This window comes from Solanum pennellii, chromosome 2, assembly GCF_001406875.1.
Source record: "Solanum pennellii chromosome 2, SPENNV200".
Taxonomy (NCBI): Eukaryota; Viridiplantae; Streptophyta; class Magnoliopsida; order Solanales; family Solanaceae; genus Solanum; species Solanum pennellii.
Genome location: NC_028638.1, coordinates 38,865,423 through 38,883,354, shown reverse-complemented (window position 1 = coordinate 38,883,354; position 17,932 = coordinate 38,865,423). Strand labels below are relative to the sequence as shown.

The window sequence follows — 17,932 nt, the reverse complement described above, 5'->3', positions numbered from 1 at the left end:
AAAAAGCTACTCATTCCCAGCTTCCAAAACACACACACAAAAAAAAAAAAAAATCTTTCTTGTATTTTCAATTTTCTCTCATAATTACCATGCATACTAGTTTTTCATCGTTTCGTCCTGGGCCGCCAGCATGTGAGAAGGATGCTAAAGCCCTTCAATTCATCGAAGAGATCACTAGAAATGTTGATTCAGTTCAAGAGAGAGTTTTGGCTGAAATACTAAGCCAAAATGCCAACACTGAGTATCTTCAAAGATTCAAACTTGGTGGTGCTACGGACCGGGATACATTCAAGTCCAAAATGCCAATAATTACATATGAGGAAATTCAACCTGATATTCAACGTATTGCTAATGGAGATCGTTCTCCGATTTTCTCATCTCATCCCGTCTCTGAGTTCCTCACCAGGTGGAGATTTAACCACCTAATCTTTCAAATTAGCTTATCAATGATTGGTATGAATTATCGTAGTGAATTAAATTTGTTTTATACGTAGCTCGGGGACATCTGCTGGTGAGAGAAAACTGATGCCCACAACTCAAGATGAGTTAGACCGAAAACAACTATTGTACAGCCTTCTCATGCCCGTCATGAATCTGTAAGTGCTGTTGTAAATATGCTTTCAAGTATTTATTTTTGAGCATTTCTAATTTTGGGATTGTGAACAGGTATGTTCCTGATTTAGACAAAGGCAAGGGCTTGTACTTTCTATTTATAAAAGCAGAAACCAAGACACCAAGTGAGTAGCCTGTCTTGACAAGTTATTACAAAAGTGATCACTTCAAGACGAGGCCATACGATCCTTACAATGTGTATACTAGCCCTAACGAGGCTGTTCTCTGTGTCGACTCTTTCCAGAGCATGTACTCACAAATGCTTTGTGGCCTTCTTATGAGAGAACAAGTCCTCCGGTTAGGGGCTGTTTTCGCCTCTGGTTTACTTCGAGCTATTCATTTTCTGCAACTCAATTGGCAGCAACTTGCTAAAGATATCGCATCAGGAATATTGAATCCCAGAGTTTCTAACCCTTCAATCAGGGAATGCATCTCCAAAATATTCAAACCAAATCATGAACTCGCGGAGTTCATTATCAAGGAATGCGAAAAACAGAACTGGGAAGGGATTATTACTAGAATTTGGCCAAATACAAAGTACTTGGATGTGATTGTGACTGGTATGATAAATTAATTTGGTTAGCAAGATTTAATTACTTATATACGCGATAACATGTTACAGCCTTATTAATTTTTTCAGATTTCTAATACTACTTATTGTGGATTGATTGCAACAGGTGCAATGGCTCAGTACATCCCTACGCTCGACTATTACAGTGGTGGTTTACCAAAGGCATGTACCATGTACGCATCGTCCGAGTGTTATTTTGGCCTTAATTTAAACCCAATTTGCAAGCCATCTGAAGTAAGTTACACTATAATGCCCAATATGTGCTACTATGAATTTATCCCTCACGACTCAGCCAATCCTTGTGACTCACCACACCGTCTCGTTGACCTAGCCAACGTGGAAGTGGGAAAAGAGTATGAGCTCGTGATCACAACCTACGCTGGATTATGTCGTTACAGAGTCGGTGACATACTACAGGTCACAGGGTTTCACAACTCTGCCCCTCAGTTTAAATTCATAAGAAGGAAAAATGTGCTATTGAGCATTGATTCGGACAAAACTGATGAGGCAGAGTTACAAAACGCAGTTGACAGCGCTGCTGCCATTTTGCGTCTGTACAATACTAGCGTGGTCGAGTACACTAGTTATGCCGACACCAAAACCATTCCAGGACATTATGTTATTTACTGTGAATTACTTATTAAGGACCCAACCAATTCGCCGAGCCAGGAGGTTTTGAATCAATGTTGTTTGGCTATGGAAGAATGTTTGAACTCGGTTATCGACAGTGCCGAGTTGCAGATAACTCAATTGGACCACTTGAAATTAGAGTAGTGGAAAATGGTACATTTGAAGAGTTAATGGACTATGCAATTTCTAGAGGTGCATCTATAAATCAGTATAAGGCTCCTAGGTGTGTTAATTTTACACCTATAGTGGAATTATTAGACTCCAGGGTAATTTCAGTGCACTTTAGTCCAGCTGCACCTCATTGGACCCCAGAACGACAGCGTTTACAAGTTTAATGATGAAGTTAATTCAAGTCATGATCGAGACCACATAAGTGGAATAAAACCTTTTTTTTTCTTTTTGTATCTTTGTGAGTAGTATTGAATATTCAACGTTGATATTAATTAATTAGTCAATTTGCTCATGAGAAGTGTTTTAGTAACATGTATATCCTTCTGTTGTCTTGATTGGTTCGAAATCGCAATTCTATGTGTTGAATATTTATTGAAATGTGTTGTATATTCATTTCGTTTTCGGCCTCTTTACTTGATTTCCGAATTTGATCCTATTGAAATCCTATATGTTTCTTCTTCTTTTTATTTCAATCGGAATTGCCATCTACAAATTTAAGTTGAATTTAAATTTTTCATAACCAAATATAAGTTTTCACTTAAAAACAAAAATTATCTTCTTAAAAATTTCACAATAAAGATCAAACATTCACGAAACTTTAAATAACTTTTTCTACAACGTCTACAACATCATCTTTTTTGAATCTAACTAGTAAAATTTTATCAAATATATTATTAATATTATTTTTTTCAATACGTAATACTACTCATAATTTTTCAACTTTTATAAGCAATCCATTATCAAAAAACTATCTAACCGACTTTTTGGCTTCAATAAATTCCCAAAAAGGCACAGGATCTTCCTTACTCTATGTGTTTTCATATGATTGGCCCATATTAAATTCAAACAGCTGATTTTTGGTGGGGCCCAACCCTTAACCAATGCCTCAATGGAATCAAGCGGTCATATCAAATAGACCTTTTTCTTTTTCGCCGTATGTATTACAACAACACCTTTCTTCGTCGTCTTCATTTTCTTGAAGAAGAGGGTGATGAGAAATTGTGTACTGGGTATTATCTTCTTCTTTTTTTGTGTGTAATTTTTTGATTACTAGTTCAATGATTCACGTTTTTGAATGTTGGTTATGAGGTTTCTTGTATAAATTTGTGTATGCAAGGGAAATATTGGTGGGTTTTGTGATCTCTTTTTTGGGGTTTTGCTTCTTGGATCATTAAATAAATAGAATGGTTAATGTTACTGGTTAACAATTATTAAGTGATTTGAGGGTTTTTATATGAGCAGATTTTTGGGATTTCGTCTTTTGGTCGAGATTGTGATATTTGGAAATTGAGTTCTTTGTTTATTGTATAAACAAGTTCACTAGCAGAAAATTCTTTAGTTTGAAGTTTTAGAAATTGTCTGAGTTAATTTGGAACATCTTCCCCATATTATAGATGTAGTAATATTCTTGTTGCTAACTTAAAGTCTTAAGTTTATCCCAACATCTACAGTAGAATAGGTACAGCTAGCAGAGATTGAGTTTTTGCCAAGGTAATACCAAATTTTTCCTCCATGTTCAGTTCGTTAGGTGAAATTCCACCATGTAGCTTCCAATTAAAGGTATTTATCAATGAACTCCTGGAATCATCCTGATAGCCAAAGGCAATCCAGGGAAAATTCTTCCACCAGCACCAAATGGAAGGAGCTCAAAATCTCGACCTCTAACATCTTTTACTGACTCCCAAAATCTCTCCGGCCTACAGTCCAAAGGGTCTTCCCGTAGACTAGAGTGCCCATACGTTCACAAGAACTTGTGAGTCTTTTGGAAGCCATAAAGCTCAACATCTTCCTCAACTTTGTGTGGAATTAGGAAAGGAACTTGTGGGTGTATTTCAAAGGTTTCTTTCACGATGCACCTCAACTAAGGTTATTTTCCAACATCAGTTTCATCTATTAGTTTGCCTCTGCCAATTACTTGTGCAAGTTCTTCTTGTGATTTCTCCAAAGTATGTGGATTCTTGAATAGTTCAGCCATTGCCCACTCCAATGTATTTGATGTAGTAACGCTCCCTGCTTGCAAACAAGTCTTGCAAAACTTTCTAATTTAAGATCCTATGGCTTAGATTCCATATATGAAACAGATCCAGAAAACATGTTGCTGAAATTTCTAATTTTTTTTGTCAAGGGAAAAAAGGGGACCAAAGATGGTGTGGCATCATTGCCACAAACATTTAAGCGACCTACCAAAATACAATTAAATATTTGGTATAATGTTCGTTGTACCATCAAAACCTTTTGATGAGGTGATCGCATCATTCAAGATAACTGATCATCAATTTATGACAACCATTGCTCGATATGATTCCTATCAATTTCTTCGGGGCAAATGTTGAGAAGGGCATCTAAGACATGGATATTTGAACGGTTTTGCATTTCCCTTTTCTTTAGTTGGTGATCGACCAAACCACGCATAAGGTGATCACTAATAGTCAGTCATCTGTTGCCTTATACTATGTGCATCAATTTTCTGAAGAAAAGGGAAATAGTCGACCAAATTGGGTTTACCAACCTCAACCATGATGTTCCACACCAATTCCTTATCAGAATCAGAAAAAGGGTCAGTCAAATCTTTCGAGAAAATGGTGTTGGAAAGAAGACTCAGGGAAGTACTGAAAGTTCCTCTGCCAATATTCGCTGCTTCACCATTTTCCCCGCTCTTGTGAGGGTTCCTCGAGGTCGGGCTGGGGGGTTGGGTGGGTGTTCCTCGAGGTCGGGTATAGGGGGTGGCCTCGGGGCACAGCTCTTCGAGGCCAGTGGTTGTAGTGGTGGTGGGGGCGTGTGCCTCGAGGTTGGGGATAGGGGGTGGCCTCGGGAAAGGGAAGGGGGGTCGGGCGTGTTTGTCGAGATTGGGTATAGGGGGTGGCCTGGGGGCACAACGCTTCGAGGCCGGTGGTTGTAGTGGGGGTGGGGGTGGCTCGAGCCTTACCCTTAGGACCCGAGGCCCCACTTTTGAAGATTAAAAATTTATGTTCGGGGTGAGTGTTCTGAATTTGTTTCGAGATTTTTTTCCTTTTGAGTTCAAATTTCAAAATTCGTAAGAGCCAGCATGAAAGCTATTATCTGAACTGATTATGATAAAATATTTGATGCAAAATGTTGAAAAACAAAAACCACAAGGAGAAATTCAAGAAACAGTAGCCGTAGTAGGTCACAAAATATATATGAACCAAAGAGTGGACATACTGCTAAGAACTTGACTTGAACCACAACGCCTCAAGGTGGTGGGAGAGCCTTAAGCCTTACTGAGGTCTCGCTCTTGAGTTTTCCAATTTTCTCATTTTATCCCATCTTTGAGTTCGTCACTAGTTTAGACTTAGAAATTAAAAGAAAATATTATGTATATAATCTTTCAAATCAGCTAATTGGCTTTGGAGTAGTGAACAGGTTACTACTATGTGTCCAACGAGGCTGTTCTCTGTGTCGACTCTTTCCCGAGCATGTATACACAAATGCTTTGTGGTCTACTTTGAACTATTCATTTTTTTCAACTCAATTGGCAACAACTTGCTAAAGATATCTCAGAGTTTCTGACCCTTCAATTAGGGACTTCATCTCCAAATCATGAATTTGCGGTCATTCATTATCAAGGAATGCGAACAACAGAATTGGGAAGGGATTATTACTAGAATTTGGCCAAATACAAAGTACTTGGATGTGATTGTGACAGGTATGTAATTTCTTCAGATTTCTAATACTACTTATCGTGGATGTGATTCCTACGAGTGTTACTTTGGACTCAATTTGAACCCAATGTGCAAGCTATCAGTATTTTACACTGGACTCACCACCCCGTCTCGTGGAGTGGGAAAAAATACAATCTCGTGATCACAACCTATGCTGGTATATGTCGTTACAGTGTCGGTGACATACTCCAAGGCTTCACAACTCTGCCCCTCAATGTTGAGAAAATTCATAAGAAGAGAAAATGTTCTATTCACTGTGAATTACTACCCAACCAATTCGCCTTAGCCACGAGGCTTTGAACCAATGTTGTTTGGCTAACTTGGTGCCGAGTTGCAGATAACTCACTTGAAATTAGAGTAGTGGTAAACGGTAATAGACTATGTAAATTTCTAGAGGTGCTCTATAAATCAGTACAAGGCTTCTACCTATAGGGTAATTTCAGAATGGCAGTGTTTACATGTCTCTGATGATGAAGTCAATTCTCTTTTTTGTTGTTCTTTTGGTATTTTTGTGTAGTGTTGAATACATCGAGTTGATCAATGAATCGGCAGATGTAAATAAATCATAACACTCAGCTGATCATACGAAAAGTCACCCATTGAAGTAGCTAGCTACGCATACTTTAATATAATTTTTGTTTTGTTTGAACAGGAAAGTGTATGTACAGTCGTTTAAATCGAGCATATATAATACAAATTTTCAAGATGGAAAATTCAACCTCCATGACCATAAGAACTGGAGAAGTCTTTTCTGTTGGAATCTTCATCACCATATTGTCCTGTTTCTAGCAAATTGACCTGGCAAAACATCCAAGCAAACAATTTTAAACTAAAAAGGAAAGATGATCATATGAACCAAACAAAGAGGAGCATAAAAATTGACCTTAATGATGTCTCGTTTTGAACTGGGGCGAACATAGGATGCTAGAACAGCCATGTGAAAATGCTGGTTTTACACAAAATAAAGAGTATTTCTTAAACGAAGAATGCATATTCAATAACTAGTTTACCACATGTATTTCAACACTATTCACTTCAGAATATATCAAGGAGCTTACTCTGAAAGGATCACTTCTCAATGACTGCACCAATATCGGACTCTCCAATCTGCGGTCCTGGAAAAATAGAATCGAAGCAAAAGCCTTGATACCACATCCAATAACTAGTTTACCACATGTATTTCAACACTATTCACTTCAAAATGTATCAAGGAATCGAGACAAGAAATACAATTGATTATTTGAAAAAGGGAAAAGAAGAAACTGCAAAATATTGTTCTTGGGCTTTTACCTCCAAATAATAGTCCCTCAATCGTCTCCCAGTTTGAGCACAACAAATCCGAACAATTGATTCATCACTGCTTCCACTAATGACATAGTCCCTTCCATTCATGTAATATGATCGTGTATAATTATGAGCGCTCCCAGTCGAAGCTATACCGAAATCTGTCTGCAGCCTACCATCTACAGACAAAAGTTGTTTCACCTGTACCATAAAGACAGAATAAACCTCAACTTTGAATCCAGAGGCCACAAATCAGACCTTTAACGAATAGAAAGCAAATTTTGTATGATCAAATAAGATGCTTAATATGTTGTATTGATCAAGGTACCTCGTTGTCTACAGCTGATACCAGCAGATACAGGTCATCCGGGGAGAAGCAAACCATCACATTTCCCCTTGAGCTTGAGGTTGTATAACAGGGTTGATTTGGTGTCTGCCTTAAATCCCACAATTTGACATCCCGATCGAATGATGAAGTGACTAGCAGGTTTGGAGAGTGGTGTGCAAATTTTGCCACATTAATAGGTTCTTGATGCATATCACTGAACAAATGCAAGCGCTTCCCACTACAAATATCATATATAGCAACTTTCTTTGAATAACCACTTGTAAGAAACTGATCATCCGTTGAATTAACATGAAGTGAAGTCAAATGTTCAAATTTATCAAAAACAACAGGGCTGGAACTGCTGCAGCCCCCATTTGCCTTTTGCAATGTGTCATTGATGTCATACAATCTCAAAGAGCCACTGTCAGAACCAGCAAGGAGCTGATTTATGAAGACAAAATAAAAATTCATCAGCTGTTTCCATGAAAAAGAGTGATGAAATAATCCGTAGCACTATACTATCCAAAGAAAATCATCTGTAGCACTATACTCCCCGAGAAAATTTCAGGGAGGCTCTAATATGAGTTGGGACATGTCTCATTATGAGAATGCACACTACAACTCAGTAAAATGATCTTTCGACGAACTTATGATCTGTACCTCTATAATATCTAAAATATGAATATCATTATACTTTTAGGATGGAAAATAACCAAAACTAAGTATCTTACTACACATCAAATTCAAAACACAGACAGATAACCTTCAATTTATAGCATGTAATTCAACAATTCCAGCCTTATCAGCCATCTGAAATTGCCTTCATAAAATTAGGAGCAAGACCTCAAGAGTACATCTTAATATGATCTATGAAGCAACTTTAAGTTAGTCACAGTAGATAAGAAAATAACTTACCTTAAATGGATTCTTGTTAAGCCAACAGAGGCCCAAAATGCTATTAGTCACTCCAAAGAGTGGAATATAACTGAAAATATTTCCAGCATCATGGTTAATAACAACAACCTCCCCATCCAAAGTTCCAAAAGCCATTAGACTAGGATTAGTGGGGTGATACTCAAATTGTCTTGGTCGAAGGCTCTCGCTTCCTTCTTTGATATTATCGCTGATATTAGACATCGTATGCAGGGAAGGAGAAGCAGATGAACCAAGTTTGGCAGCACAGAGGGACCTTGAATAGAAATGTGGACTTTTCCTACAAGAAACTGCCTCCTTTATCCGAGAGGATTTATTGTGGTACGCATTACCTCTACCTGTTTCACGCATATGCAAAACACTTGCAACATTTTCTTTCTGACGGCGTTTGTATGGAAGATACTCATAGTACTGCGAGAAAACAGTATTTGCCATTTCTCTGTCTAGCTTTTTTACAGGAAAGTTATCTAGAACCCGTAGATGAGGCAATGATGCAATCATGTATTCCCTGTAGTGCTTCTCATAGCAGATTGGTGAAGGATGACAAGTAAGATACATTTTGGAAACAACTGAAGTATCTCTCAGTTTCAAGTTTATATACTCGGAATAATCATCTCTCTCTTTAACATGCAAATCACCAGAAGAAACCTGATATATATTGAAAAATACAGATGTTTGAGCTATAAAAAAAAAAAGAACTTAAGTCAACCACTGCTATAAAGCAAAAGTTATAGACCTCAAGTTGAAAATCCACCCTTCCGCTTATCGCAACAAAAGAGGTGTCTGATGAAAGAATTCCTCCGAAATAATTTGATACTCTATTCGCTGAATCATTAAGTGAGTCCTGGTTTATAAATAATTTTCCAACAGAAGCTGAACTGTCTGCACCATCTGCATACGAAATTTATAGTCACAATTCTGATTAGATACTTTATGGTTGCTGTCAAAGTCCTTGCGTGAATAACCTGATTTAAGTTATTTCAGAAACAGGAAGATTTGTCATCTTACTGGATGATGCAAGACATGGCCCAGTATCTTTGCAACATATGCAATTTTGAAACCTTAGTTCTGTCAAAGAATGAAGCCGAGACAAAGCCTCACGGGTTGTCCACAGATCAGCTATTCTAGTTCCACACATGGAGAGGCACATCAATTTTGGCATGCAAGTAAAGCAATCCTTCTCTAAGCTAGTGAGAGAAGAACAAAAGTCCAGATTAAGGGTGTGTAACTGCATGAAGCTTCCAACCATATTCAACTTTTGAATCTCAGTGGACCTCAACTTTAGCAATTGGCAATTCAAACCACCTTGAAAAAGATCCCTGCAGAGGCCAGAATACAAAAAAGAAGTTAGTAATAGCATTGTGAACTTACAGATATCTGTTTTTCACAATTCGTCATTTCTTAGTATTGTCAAACCGCAGATACAATCTATCATCTTATGCGCATCATCTTATATATCACCTCTTTCTAATTGTCATGTATTTAAGAGAAAAATAGTTTCTTTTTCTAAGTCTTTTCCTGGTTTCAGTTGCTAGAGAAGGATAAATGAGAAAGGCAAGATGATATCCAAACTTCACTATTAAACAATAGTATTCAGGCATACCACAAGATGTCCTTTCTTAATAGTGTATCCTGAAGATCAACCCTTCGGAGTATTGAATTGACTGCACGCATTAAAGACACGATAGATTCTTGATTCACAACCGATTTTGACGTGGAAAGTATGTCTACCGCATCAACATTGTAAAGGTGGACATTAAGCAATATATCGACAAGAGGCAACATGTCATCATCCTCGAGCTCATCAAGTGGAACTACTAGAGTGCTCCTCTTTTGAAATTTCTCCTGCATACTGGCCTGAAAAAGGCGACTAAACTCTTAATGATCGTGATCAAATTTGATTTGTCAAAGATACACTATTAACAGAACAAGAGAATCTGTTCACAATAATACGAAATAGAGATTATCGAACGTTGCAATACTGCAGTAAAATTTATGATTAGATGTAAGTCTAACATTATTATTGCAAACCATCAGTTCACTAATATTTCACCTGGTCATAAACAGAATATTGAACCCTCTAATTATCTAGATCTTACATCAACCAGAAAAAAACTTAACAACAGATTCAGAGAGAAAGAGATAAAATAATGAAAATAGCTCAATTAAGATACAGTAGTTTATTTTCATATATTAGAGGAGAGTAACTAAAAATTAAAAAAGATGTCCACCTTATAAAACTGAGATAACACAGCAGTATTGGGCAGGACCTCATGTAGCTTGCAAGAATTCAGATACCTAGTAACAGATATGAAGAGGGACTTTGATGAGTAAAGTAACAGGTACAAAAGATGAAGAGGGGAATAAATCTCAATTACTTTGTGGAGTGGAGTGGAGATTTATTCCCCTCATAACAAAGTAAACCCATGTTTCTAGTTGAAGAAAATTGTGCTAATGAATGAGCAACCAAGATTGCAAAGTGAAAACTTTCTGCCACTAAGAAGAAATTGGAGGAACTATTAATCTATTTGAGTCAATTTCTAAATATACCTCAAGTGCTAAACAAGAAAAGAAGAATCTTGGACCAAAATATACCTGGATACAATGGAGGAGATGTGAAGAGACATGGTCAGCAATTTTTCATGTGTAAAATTAAACTCTGAGCTGAAAAAAAAAGAGTTGAAATTGATGCTAATAATGCTCAAGATTTGACATAAATGGGTTGTTTGGTGAGTGACATTATTGGAGAGCTGAAATGGGGGTGGGGATGGATATAAGCAGAGTAACTATTCATCCCCTTTATCAAATCAGACAGACAACATACCAAAAGGATAGGCACTGCCAGCTCCTATCATTATCATATTGGTCCTTACTTCTTATATTCACTATTGAAAACAAATTCTTTCTGGTTGACTAACTGAACTGAACTTAAGTATAATCTTGATCTGATAAATTAATACAATACAATTTTCTATTAAGAGTTTATGATTCTACGAGAGTTTGCGACCTCTTGTTATGTCATGTGGCAAACCAGTGATATATCAAGAAGTATCTATAATCAGATAAACAGTATTTTTAAGCTATAAATAATTTGAAAGCAAAATTAATAAATTTGATAGTTCAAAATATTTTAGGTCTCTTATCTTTATAGGAGCTTATGACAATCTATATCAAAGCTTATCATAATATAATAGCAAATCAAAGTTGAACATAAGGTCACCTATCATTGTCAAAGTTAAAGATCCTTATCTTATAGTAGACTCAATGTAACGCATATGACTTGTCCAAAATCTTGAGAAGTTTAAATAAAAAACATAACCCCTCTCTCTCTATATATCATATCATATCATATTTCATATTAATATTATAAGTGGGAAGAATCCAAGTCAAAAGTTGAATTATAATTTTACCCTCCTATAAATTAAAATGTTTTAATAAGTTTAATGAAAATAATAACAACTTTTGAATTTTCTTAGATTAATTCATATATATATATATATATATATATATAGCATTAGTTAAATATTAAGTAAATCATATCATATTGTTATTATTATATCTAATGAATTAAACATTAAATAATAATAATAATAATAATGATAATAATAATAAAAGTGGTAAGTGTATTTTTACTCTTTATACACTAAAAAATTAATTAATATAAGTTTGGCACACCATTAACATTTATACCCAAAAACTTTACTCATTATTATCATTTCATTAAAATCTAATTAACGGCTCTTTGCTTCATCTTCATTCTATTTATTTGTTTTTAGAAAAAAAAATTACTAATCGTGTAATTCTAATTTTACTCGAAATTTAGTTTAAAAAATCTATATATAACTATATAGTTGGGAAATGAAAATGGTGATTTCACACCTCCAAAACTCAACATCTATATATGTTTTTCTTTTCTTTTTTTTTTTATAGATTTTTTAAACTTTCATATGTATTTAATAAAATCTTAATTTCGAAATGATTTTTCGTAATCAAAATAATTAAAGTATGATTTATGAGTCTTAATTAAGGGAAGATGAAGAGATTTTGGAACTGACTTACATCTTTCACTATATACAATAATTAAATCTTAAATAAGGAGAGCAATAGATTCAATTTAATTGGATAGAGTAAACAACTTTAATGACTCAAAGAAAAAAAGATATAGATTGAATAAATAATAAAATGACTTCTATGGTAAATCCCCATGCACCCCTCATTTTTATTCACAAATTCAATGAGATCTCTTTGTATCATTTTGTCAACCGTTACTAGAAGTACATATACCATTATAAGTATAAATTATATCTAATTTGCTATTTATTTTTGTCCTTTCCAACTTTCTACTTGACCACTCAACTTTTAATCTAACTATATATAGTGGCCTCTGAGTTCATTTTAATTACATTGTGGTAGTTTTTAAATCTTTTTCTATCTTCAGAGAATTTTGTATCACATGTTGAAATTAAATTAAATCAATTATCAACAATGATGATGATATTATAGTTTTCTTTCTATTTGATTCCACAAGTTGATGGAAATATTTGGTAAGTTTTTATCTAATATATTCATTGTTATTTTATCGTTTATTGACGTTTATTTGCATATTGCCCTTTTATATGCATTTATTTATTGTACTATATAAATTTTGGTTTATATTGTTTTTTTCTACCATTAATATCTCAAAAATGATTGTATTGTATTTCATAATTCAATTATATGTATATAACTTGACAAAAAAAATTGTCAAAATTTTCAGATGGCAGAATTAATAACTTAGAATGAGCCAAAAAAGATGAAGGGTACATATACATGTAATTATTATTTATAAATGTCACTAAATATTTAAATAATGATCATTTTTTATAAATACTTTTATTTTGTAGGTGTAGACTATGAAATTGATAGTGATCTACTACCCATCCTAAGGAAGACATATGTTGATCGATTTCTCTAGAACAATTACAAAATACCACTCTCCTTTGACGACAAATTCTCGATATGTATGCATATGTAAAAAAAAAAGTGGAGGGTATTATTCCTTAAAATTTGAAAAGAAGGCGGAAACTTTGACATTAAATATTTTTTTAATTTAATGTCGAATTTGAATAATGTGTTCTAATATATTAAAAAAGAGTTTTTAACAAGTTGAATACTTGATATATTATAAGAATTGTATAATTGAAGTCGCTATGTTAGTAGTTTACAAATTCACTTGATAATAATAATTTTGTATGATGTGTCTTGATTATAATATTAGTGAATATGCTCACTGTTCATTGATATTCTGAACTAATTTTCTTATAGTTAATTAATTAAATACTCACTTCCTATGATATTAAAACATAATTTTCAAAGTATTCAACTTACATAATATTCATATATTCCACCTTTCCCTTTAAAATGATCTCACCTATAAATGATTCAATTGTTCAATTTGAGTTAAGTCAAATTATTTTTAACCAAATAGTTAATTGTCGGATAATCGCGTTTTAACGGGCATTTCGGGTGCCTTAAAATTCTTCTTGAAATACTAATCTGAACACCCTGAACCCCTTTATAAGTTTTCACTAGATATTTGATTATTTTTTTTCTCAATTTTTCGATGTTCATCTTTTTCTGATACATCTGAGTTCGGTTATTTTAATGTATCTAGTTGTTTTTGTTTCTAAAATTAATGTATAGTTCCTTCGTTGATGACTCCGATAAAGGTTTTGGATCGAAATTCATGAGTGACGTCATTGTTGAAAGCGAAAAGGACCTCTATTAGTTGATACAAAGCAGAAGAGAAAGTGTGGAAGGACTTCTTCTGTCACGACCCAAATTGGACGTGATGGCACTCGTCTTATCCCACCAAAACAAGTCAGCCTAAAACTCAATCATTTCAATAAAATGCGGAAAATTTATAAGTTACTTAAAAGTACCCCCAAAACCTGGTTGTCACGTGTACAAGCCTCTAAAGTATTACAATTGAATCAAAAGAAAATATAAGTCTCATATGATATCGTTTCTAGAGTAGAACAAAATCATAAACAGGAGTAAGGAGGTATGCTGAGATGACCAACAACTACCTCACAAATCTCCAGGAAGCCTCGGAAAAGAAGAGAATGTATCATAAAGGTCCGGGCTAGTAACCTACAAAAAATTGTAGAAGCAAGGGGTGAGTACCAAACCACACGGTACTCAGCAAGTAAACCTCTAAACACAAGCTAAGGGGATGAAATACGGGTACTCCTACCACCCCCAACCGAACTACAACTGCATACAAATCAGCTCAACCTAACAGCTCACTGTTTACCTAGCACGTAGATCAACAATAACACTTAGACAAATTACATATCCTCTACAAAAACACTTTAACAAATTACATATCCTCGATAACAACACTTCAACATATTATTCATATAATAAATTACTCCCTATATTCAATGATCTATCCTAATATATCAAAAATTGAATCATAATATGATGATTATAAGATTAAATTGGAAAAACACTAAAACCCCAAATTATGAACATACCTTTTCCGGTTACGGAAAAAACAAAACTTTCACCATTTTAATAGACACAAGTTAATCTCAAAATCCTTTTCTCCATCCTATCCTTCTAATTATTATGCTATAATTTGATAATAATTATTGAATGATTACTAACATATTATATCCTACCAAACCATACTTCCCTCTGACCAATATTCTGACGTCATTCATCAACAAACCAAATTATAACCTGTTTCATTCTATACCTACCAAACACCTTAGCCGTTAACAGTCTTCTTCACATTAATCCACCAACATGACACACCCACCAATAGGAATAACTATCTTAACTAAATTTGAAAACTAAATTGTTACCTCTAACATGTAGTAATAATAAAATAACAAAATGTCACCTTTATGCATACTCAATTCATTGTTTAAAGGCAGTGTACCTACCTGAAACATGAAGCTTGGCCGTTCTTTTTCCTCCCGTTCATCCGCCTAGATAAGTTTTCGCCTCTTTTTTTGCTAAATTAATTCTTTATTTTATCTGATTAAAATAATTATGTATTATATGTGACAAACCCTAGTAACTTATTTTTGATAAATATGGATCAAATATTATAAGGTGTTAAATAAATTATCACTTTAGCCCATTAATTATCAATTAAGTCAATTATCTACAATTACTCATTAATTAATTAACTCAAGTTAAAAGAATAATCAATTTTTTAAAAAAAAAAGACCTTTCAGGTCATTACATTATCCACCACTAAAAATCATGTTCGTCCTCGAACATAAGGTGAAAGAAGAACGAATAACCGATGTTACCAAGCTTGAGATATAATTTCCGTTATTGTTTATCTCTCCAACTCCAAGTGAGCTCATCCTTAAGAACATTTCATCCAAAGGCAACTACTAGAAATTGAACTTTCAAATCAAACTTTTGCATATAATATTACCAAGTTACAAACTAACCCAATAATCCAATCTAACCAAAATTCTCTAGAGCACAACACACCCATTAGGATGAATCTTTTCTCACATTAGCTTCCCCAAATTTAAACCAAAATAATCGTTGGTAACCCTAAATTTTTGATTTCATAGGTTTTTCCACAGCAAAATCAACATTGTTATTCTCTGTTTGACGATTTCATCATCTTCTCCAAGAAAATAAGATACCATTGTTGGCTAGGATCTGTTTTTGGAGCTTTGAAAAAATGTGCAGAAACTTTTGGGGCAATGAAGAATGTGATGTTCTTATTCAATAAATTCAGAGTAAACACTCCCGAGCTTTGGATAATCCTGTCTAAATGCACCAACAACAGTCCATGCCTTAATTACTGGAGGCAAGCGCTACATAGATATGGGCATAATTAGTGCAGATATGAGCTTTGCTACCAAAAGGGTTACAACTAAAAGAAATCCCACATTCAAAATCTTGTTGTCACCAAATTTCATATATAACTGAATAAAAAAACCCGAATGAAGAAAAAGAATGGAAATTTCTTGAAGGTACATGCCAAACAGAGAAGAAAAGGAAAGAAGAGGACTTTTGTTCAAAGAATAGGGTCGTGGCGGGTTGAATTATATCATAGGGAGTGAGCACACGCTCCACTACATAGATGAGGGAATGAGTAAAAATGATCCATTTACAAAGATATTAAATAGTTCGGTGGGGTGATAGGACACTTTGAAAGTTAAGGTGTCTTTATGCAAATACGGGACTACTTTGATGGTATTTTTATGTCTTTTCTCTTTAAGAAATACTTAATATAGATGTGTAACCCACTATTATCATATGATAGAATAATATGATAGATTTAAGCACCTCTCTATGAGAGGATAAAAATTTAAATCTAACAACAATCTTGTTTTTTTAGTAACACCTCTCTAAGTGGTTATGAGTAAGCATTTTTACGTTTCAACTAATTTTCCTTTTTTTTCCCCTTTAATTATCAAAATTTTCAAGTGTGTTACATTGAAAATTCTTTGAAAGAATAGTAATACTTGTAAAAGTTTTATATAATTAAATCAAATATGCATATTAAAAAAATAGTAGTATTATATATGTTGGACATATAATTTTTATAACTTGATGATTTATATTAAGAATCTAAAGATCATATCAATTAAATTTATATTTTAAATGCATTTTTCATAATACTGCATTCTTCCAAAATCATGAAGACGTGTGTGATTCAATATCTGACTAAGGAGGTGGAAGAGAAGGATGAGCCTATGAAGATTGAAGAGTCAGATGAACATGACAAGGGTTTAAGTTAGTTTGCTTCAAATATTTGTGGTACTCTTTTGACATTTAATGTTTATTTCCTCTATTGATCCGTAATTTCATGGTGTATCAAAGTATGTTTTGTAGATTTCAAAAAACTAATGAATATATATAGTCGTACATATGAATAGTGTTTCTTATTGGTAATGAGTTTTATGATTTTTTTCTCAATTCTAATCAGTTTGCTTCAAAATTAAGTCATGACATTAACTCCAAGTTTCAAAATAAATAAATAATAATAATAAAGAAAGAGCGATACAATTACAAACACAAGTTGACTTCTTCCCCTTTGCATCGCAAGTTGCGCTAGGGAGACCTAAACTTATTCTCTTTTTAGTCTACCTCATAGAAGTTGGTTATTGGGCTGATGTACAAAGAAAGGGAAGCTAATATATATGATGAAATGAGGCTGTTAAAAATACCAAAGGCAAAAAAAAAAGGGTACTATATGTTAAATACGTAGTCTATATATATTATTATTTATCAATATACGGTGAGCGTATACAACAATATATAAGAACGGAAATTGGGCTGAAAATCCAAAAGATCAGCAGCTAAGGCCCAAATTCTAACCCAGGCAGACAACAATCGAACTTGGGCCCAAAATCGTTCTTTCATTTTTTTTATTTGATTCGTTGTTGCAACTTGTCTAACTCTAAATATTTTAAGAAAAATTAACTAAACATCATTTTTACATATTTTCTATTATTTCATACCATTTCAAAAAATTCCCAAAATTTCTCTTTTCCACAGTTTATCTAAAATTTCCAGATATATCATTGTGAATTATCAAACTATGATTTTTTCGTTTTTCATGCCTAAGATCATTCATGGTATCACCAATTAGCTCCATCACTCTATTTTTAAATTTCAAGTATAGATATAAGTATGAACCAAATTATATATATTTTGCAAATTTCAAAAACTAATGAATACAGGTATAGTCATACA

The 17,932-nt window shown here is 33.9% G+C and overlaps 1 protein-coding gene, 1 long non-coding RNA gene and 2 pseudogenes across 4 annotated transcripts; 2 read left to right on the top strand and 2 right to left on the bottom strand.

Moving 5' to 3' along the window:
* The first annotated feature begins 412 nt into the window (after positions 1-412).
* LOC107011497 lies at positions 413-2,362 on the top strand (annotated as a pseudogene).
* Positions 2,363-3,429: 1,067 nt separating this feature from the next.
* On the bottom strand, positions 3,430-4,028 carry LOC107009991 (annotated as a pseudogene).
* An 802-nt stretch (positions 4,029-4,830) lies between these two features.
* Positions 4,831-6,380, top strand: LOC107011496. 2 transcript variants are annotated; one of them, XR_001455900.2, is made up of 2 exons: positions 4,831-5,651; positions 5,751-6,380. It is a non-coding gene; the product is annotated as an uncharacterized LOC107011496 (long non-coding RNA). The 2 variants fall into 2 exon arrangements; XR_003576762.1 differs by having other exon boundaries at positions 5,744-6,380.
* Positions 6,260-11,050, bottom strand: LOC107011495. Of its 2 annotated transcripts, none has more exons than XM_027914615.1 (11): positions 10,808-11,050; positions 10,453-10,510; positions 9,816-10,069; positions 9,221-9,531; positions 8,949-9,103; positions 8,195-8,860; positions 7,280-7,720; positions 6,958-7,152; positions 6,726-6,782; positions 6,551-6,613; positions 6,260-6,465 (listed from the first exon to the last, which is right to left on the bottom strand). In XM_027914615.1, the coding sequence occupies exons 1-11, from the start codon at positions 10,837-10,839 to the stop codon at positions 6,382-6,384; spliced, it is 2,316 nt and encodes a 771-aa protein (XP_027770416.1). In that variant the 5' UTR covers positions 10,840-11,050; the 3' UTR covers positions 6,260-6,381. The 2 variants fall into 2 exon arrangements, with proteins under 2 accessions (XP_027770416.1, XP_015066507.1); XM_015211021.2 differs by having other exon boundaries at positions 10,444-10,510; positions 10,808-11,049.
* Positions 11,051-17,932: the final 6,882 nt, after the last annotated feature.

Excerpts from the sequence above, each read along its gene's own strand:
- LOC107011495 (XM_015211021.2), bottom strand. The coding sequence starts at position 10,839 with ATGTCTCTTCACATCTCCTCCATTGTATCCAG. Across the intron at positions 10,511-10,807 it reads ATCTCCTCCATTGTATCCAG|GTATCTGAATTCTTGCAAGC; the intron begins GTATATTTTGGT and ends ATCTGTTACTAG. Across the intron at positions 9,532-9,815 it reads TTAAGAAAGGACATCTTGTG|GGATCTTTTTCAAGGTGGTT; the intron begins GTATGCCTGAAT and ends TGGCCTCTGCAG.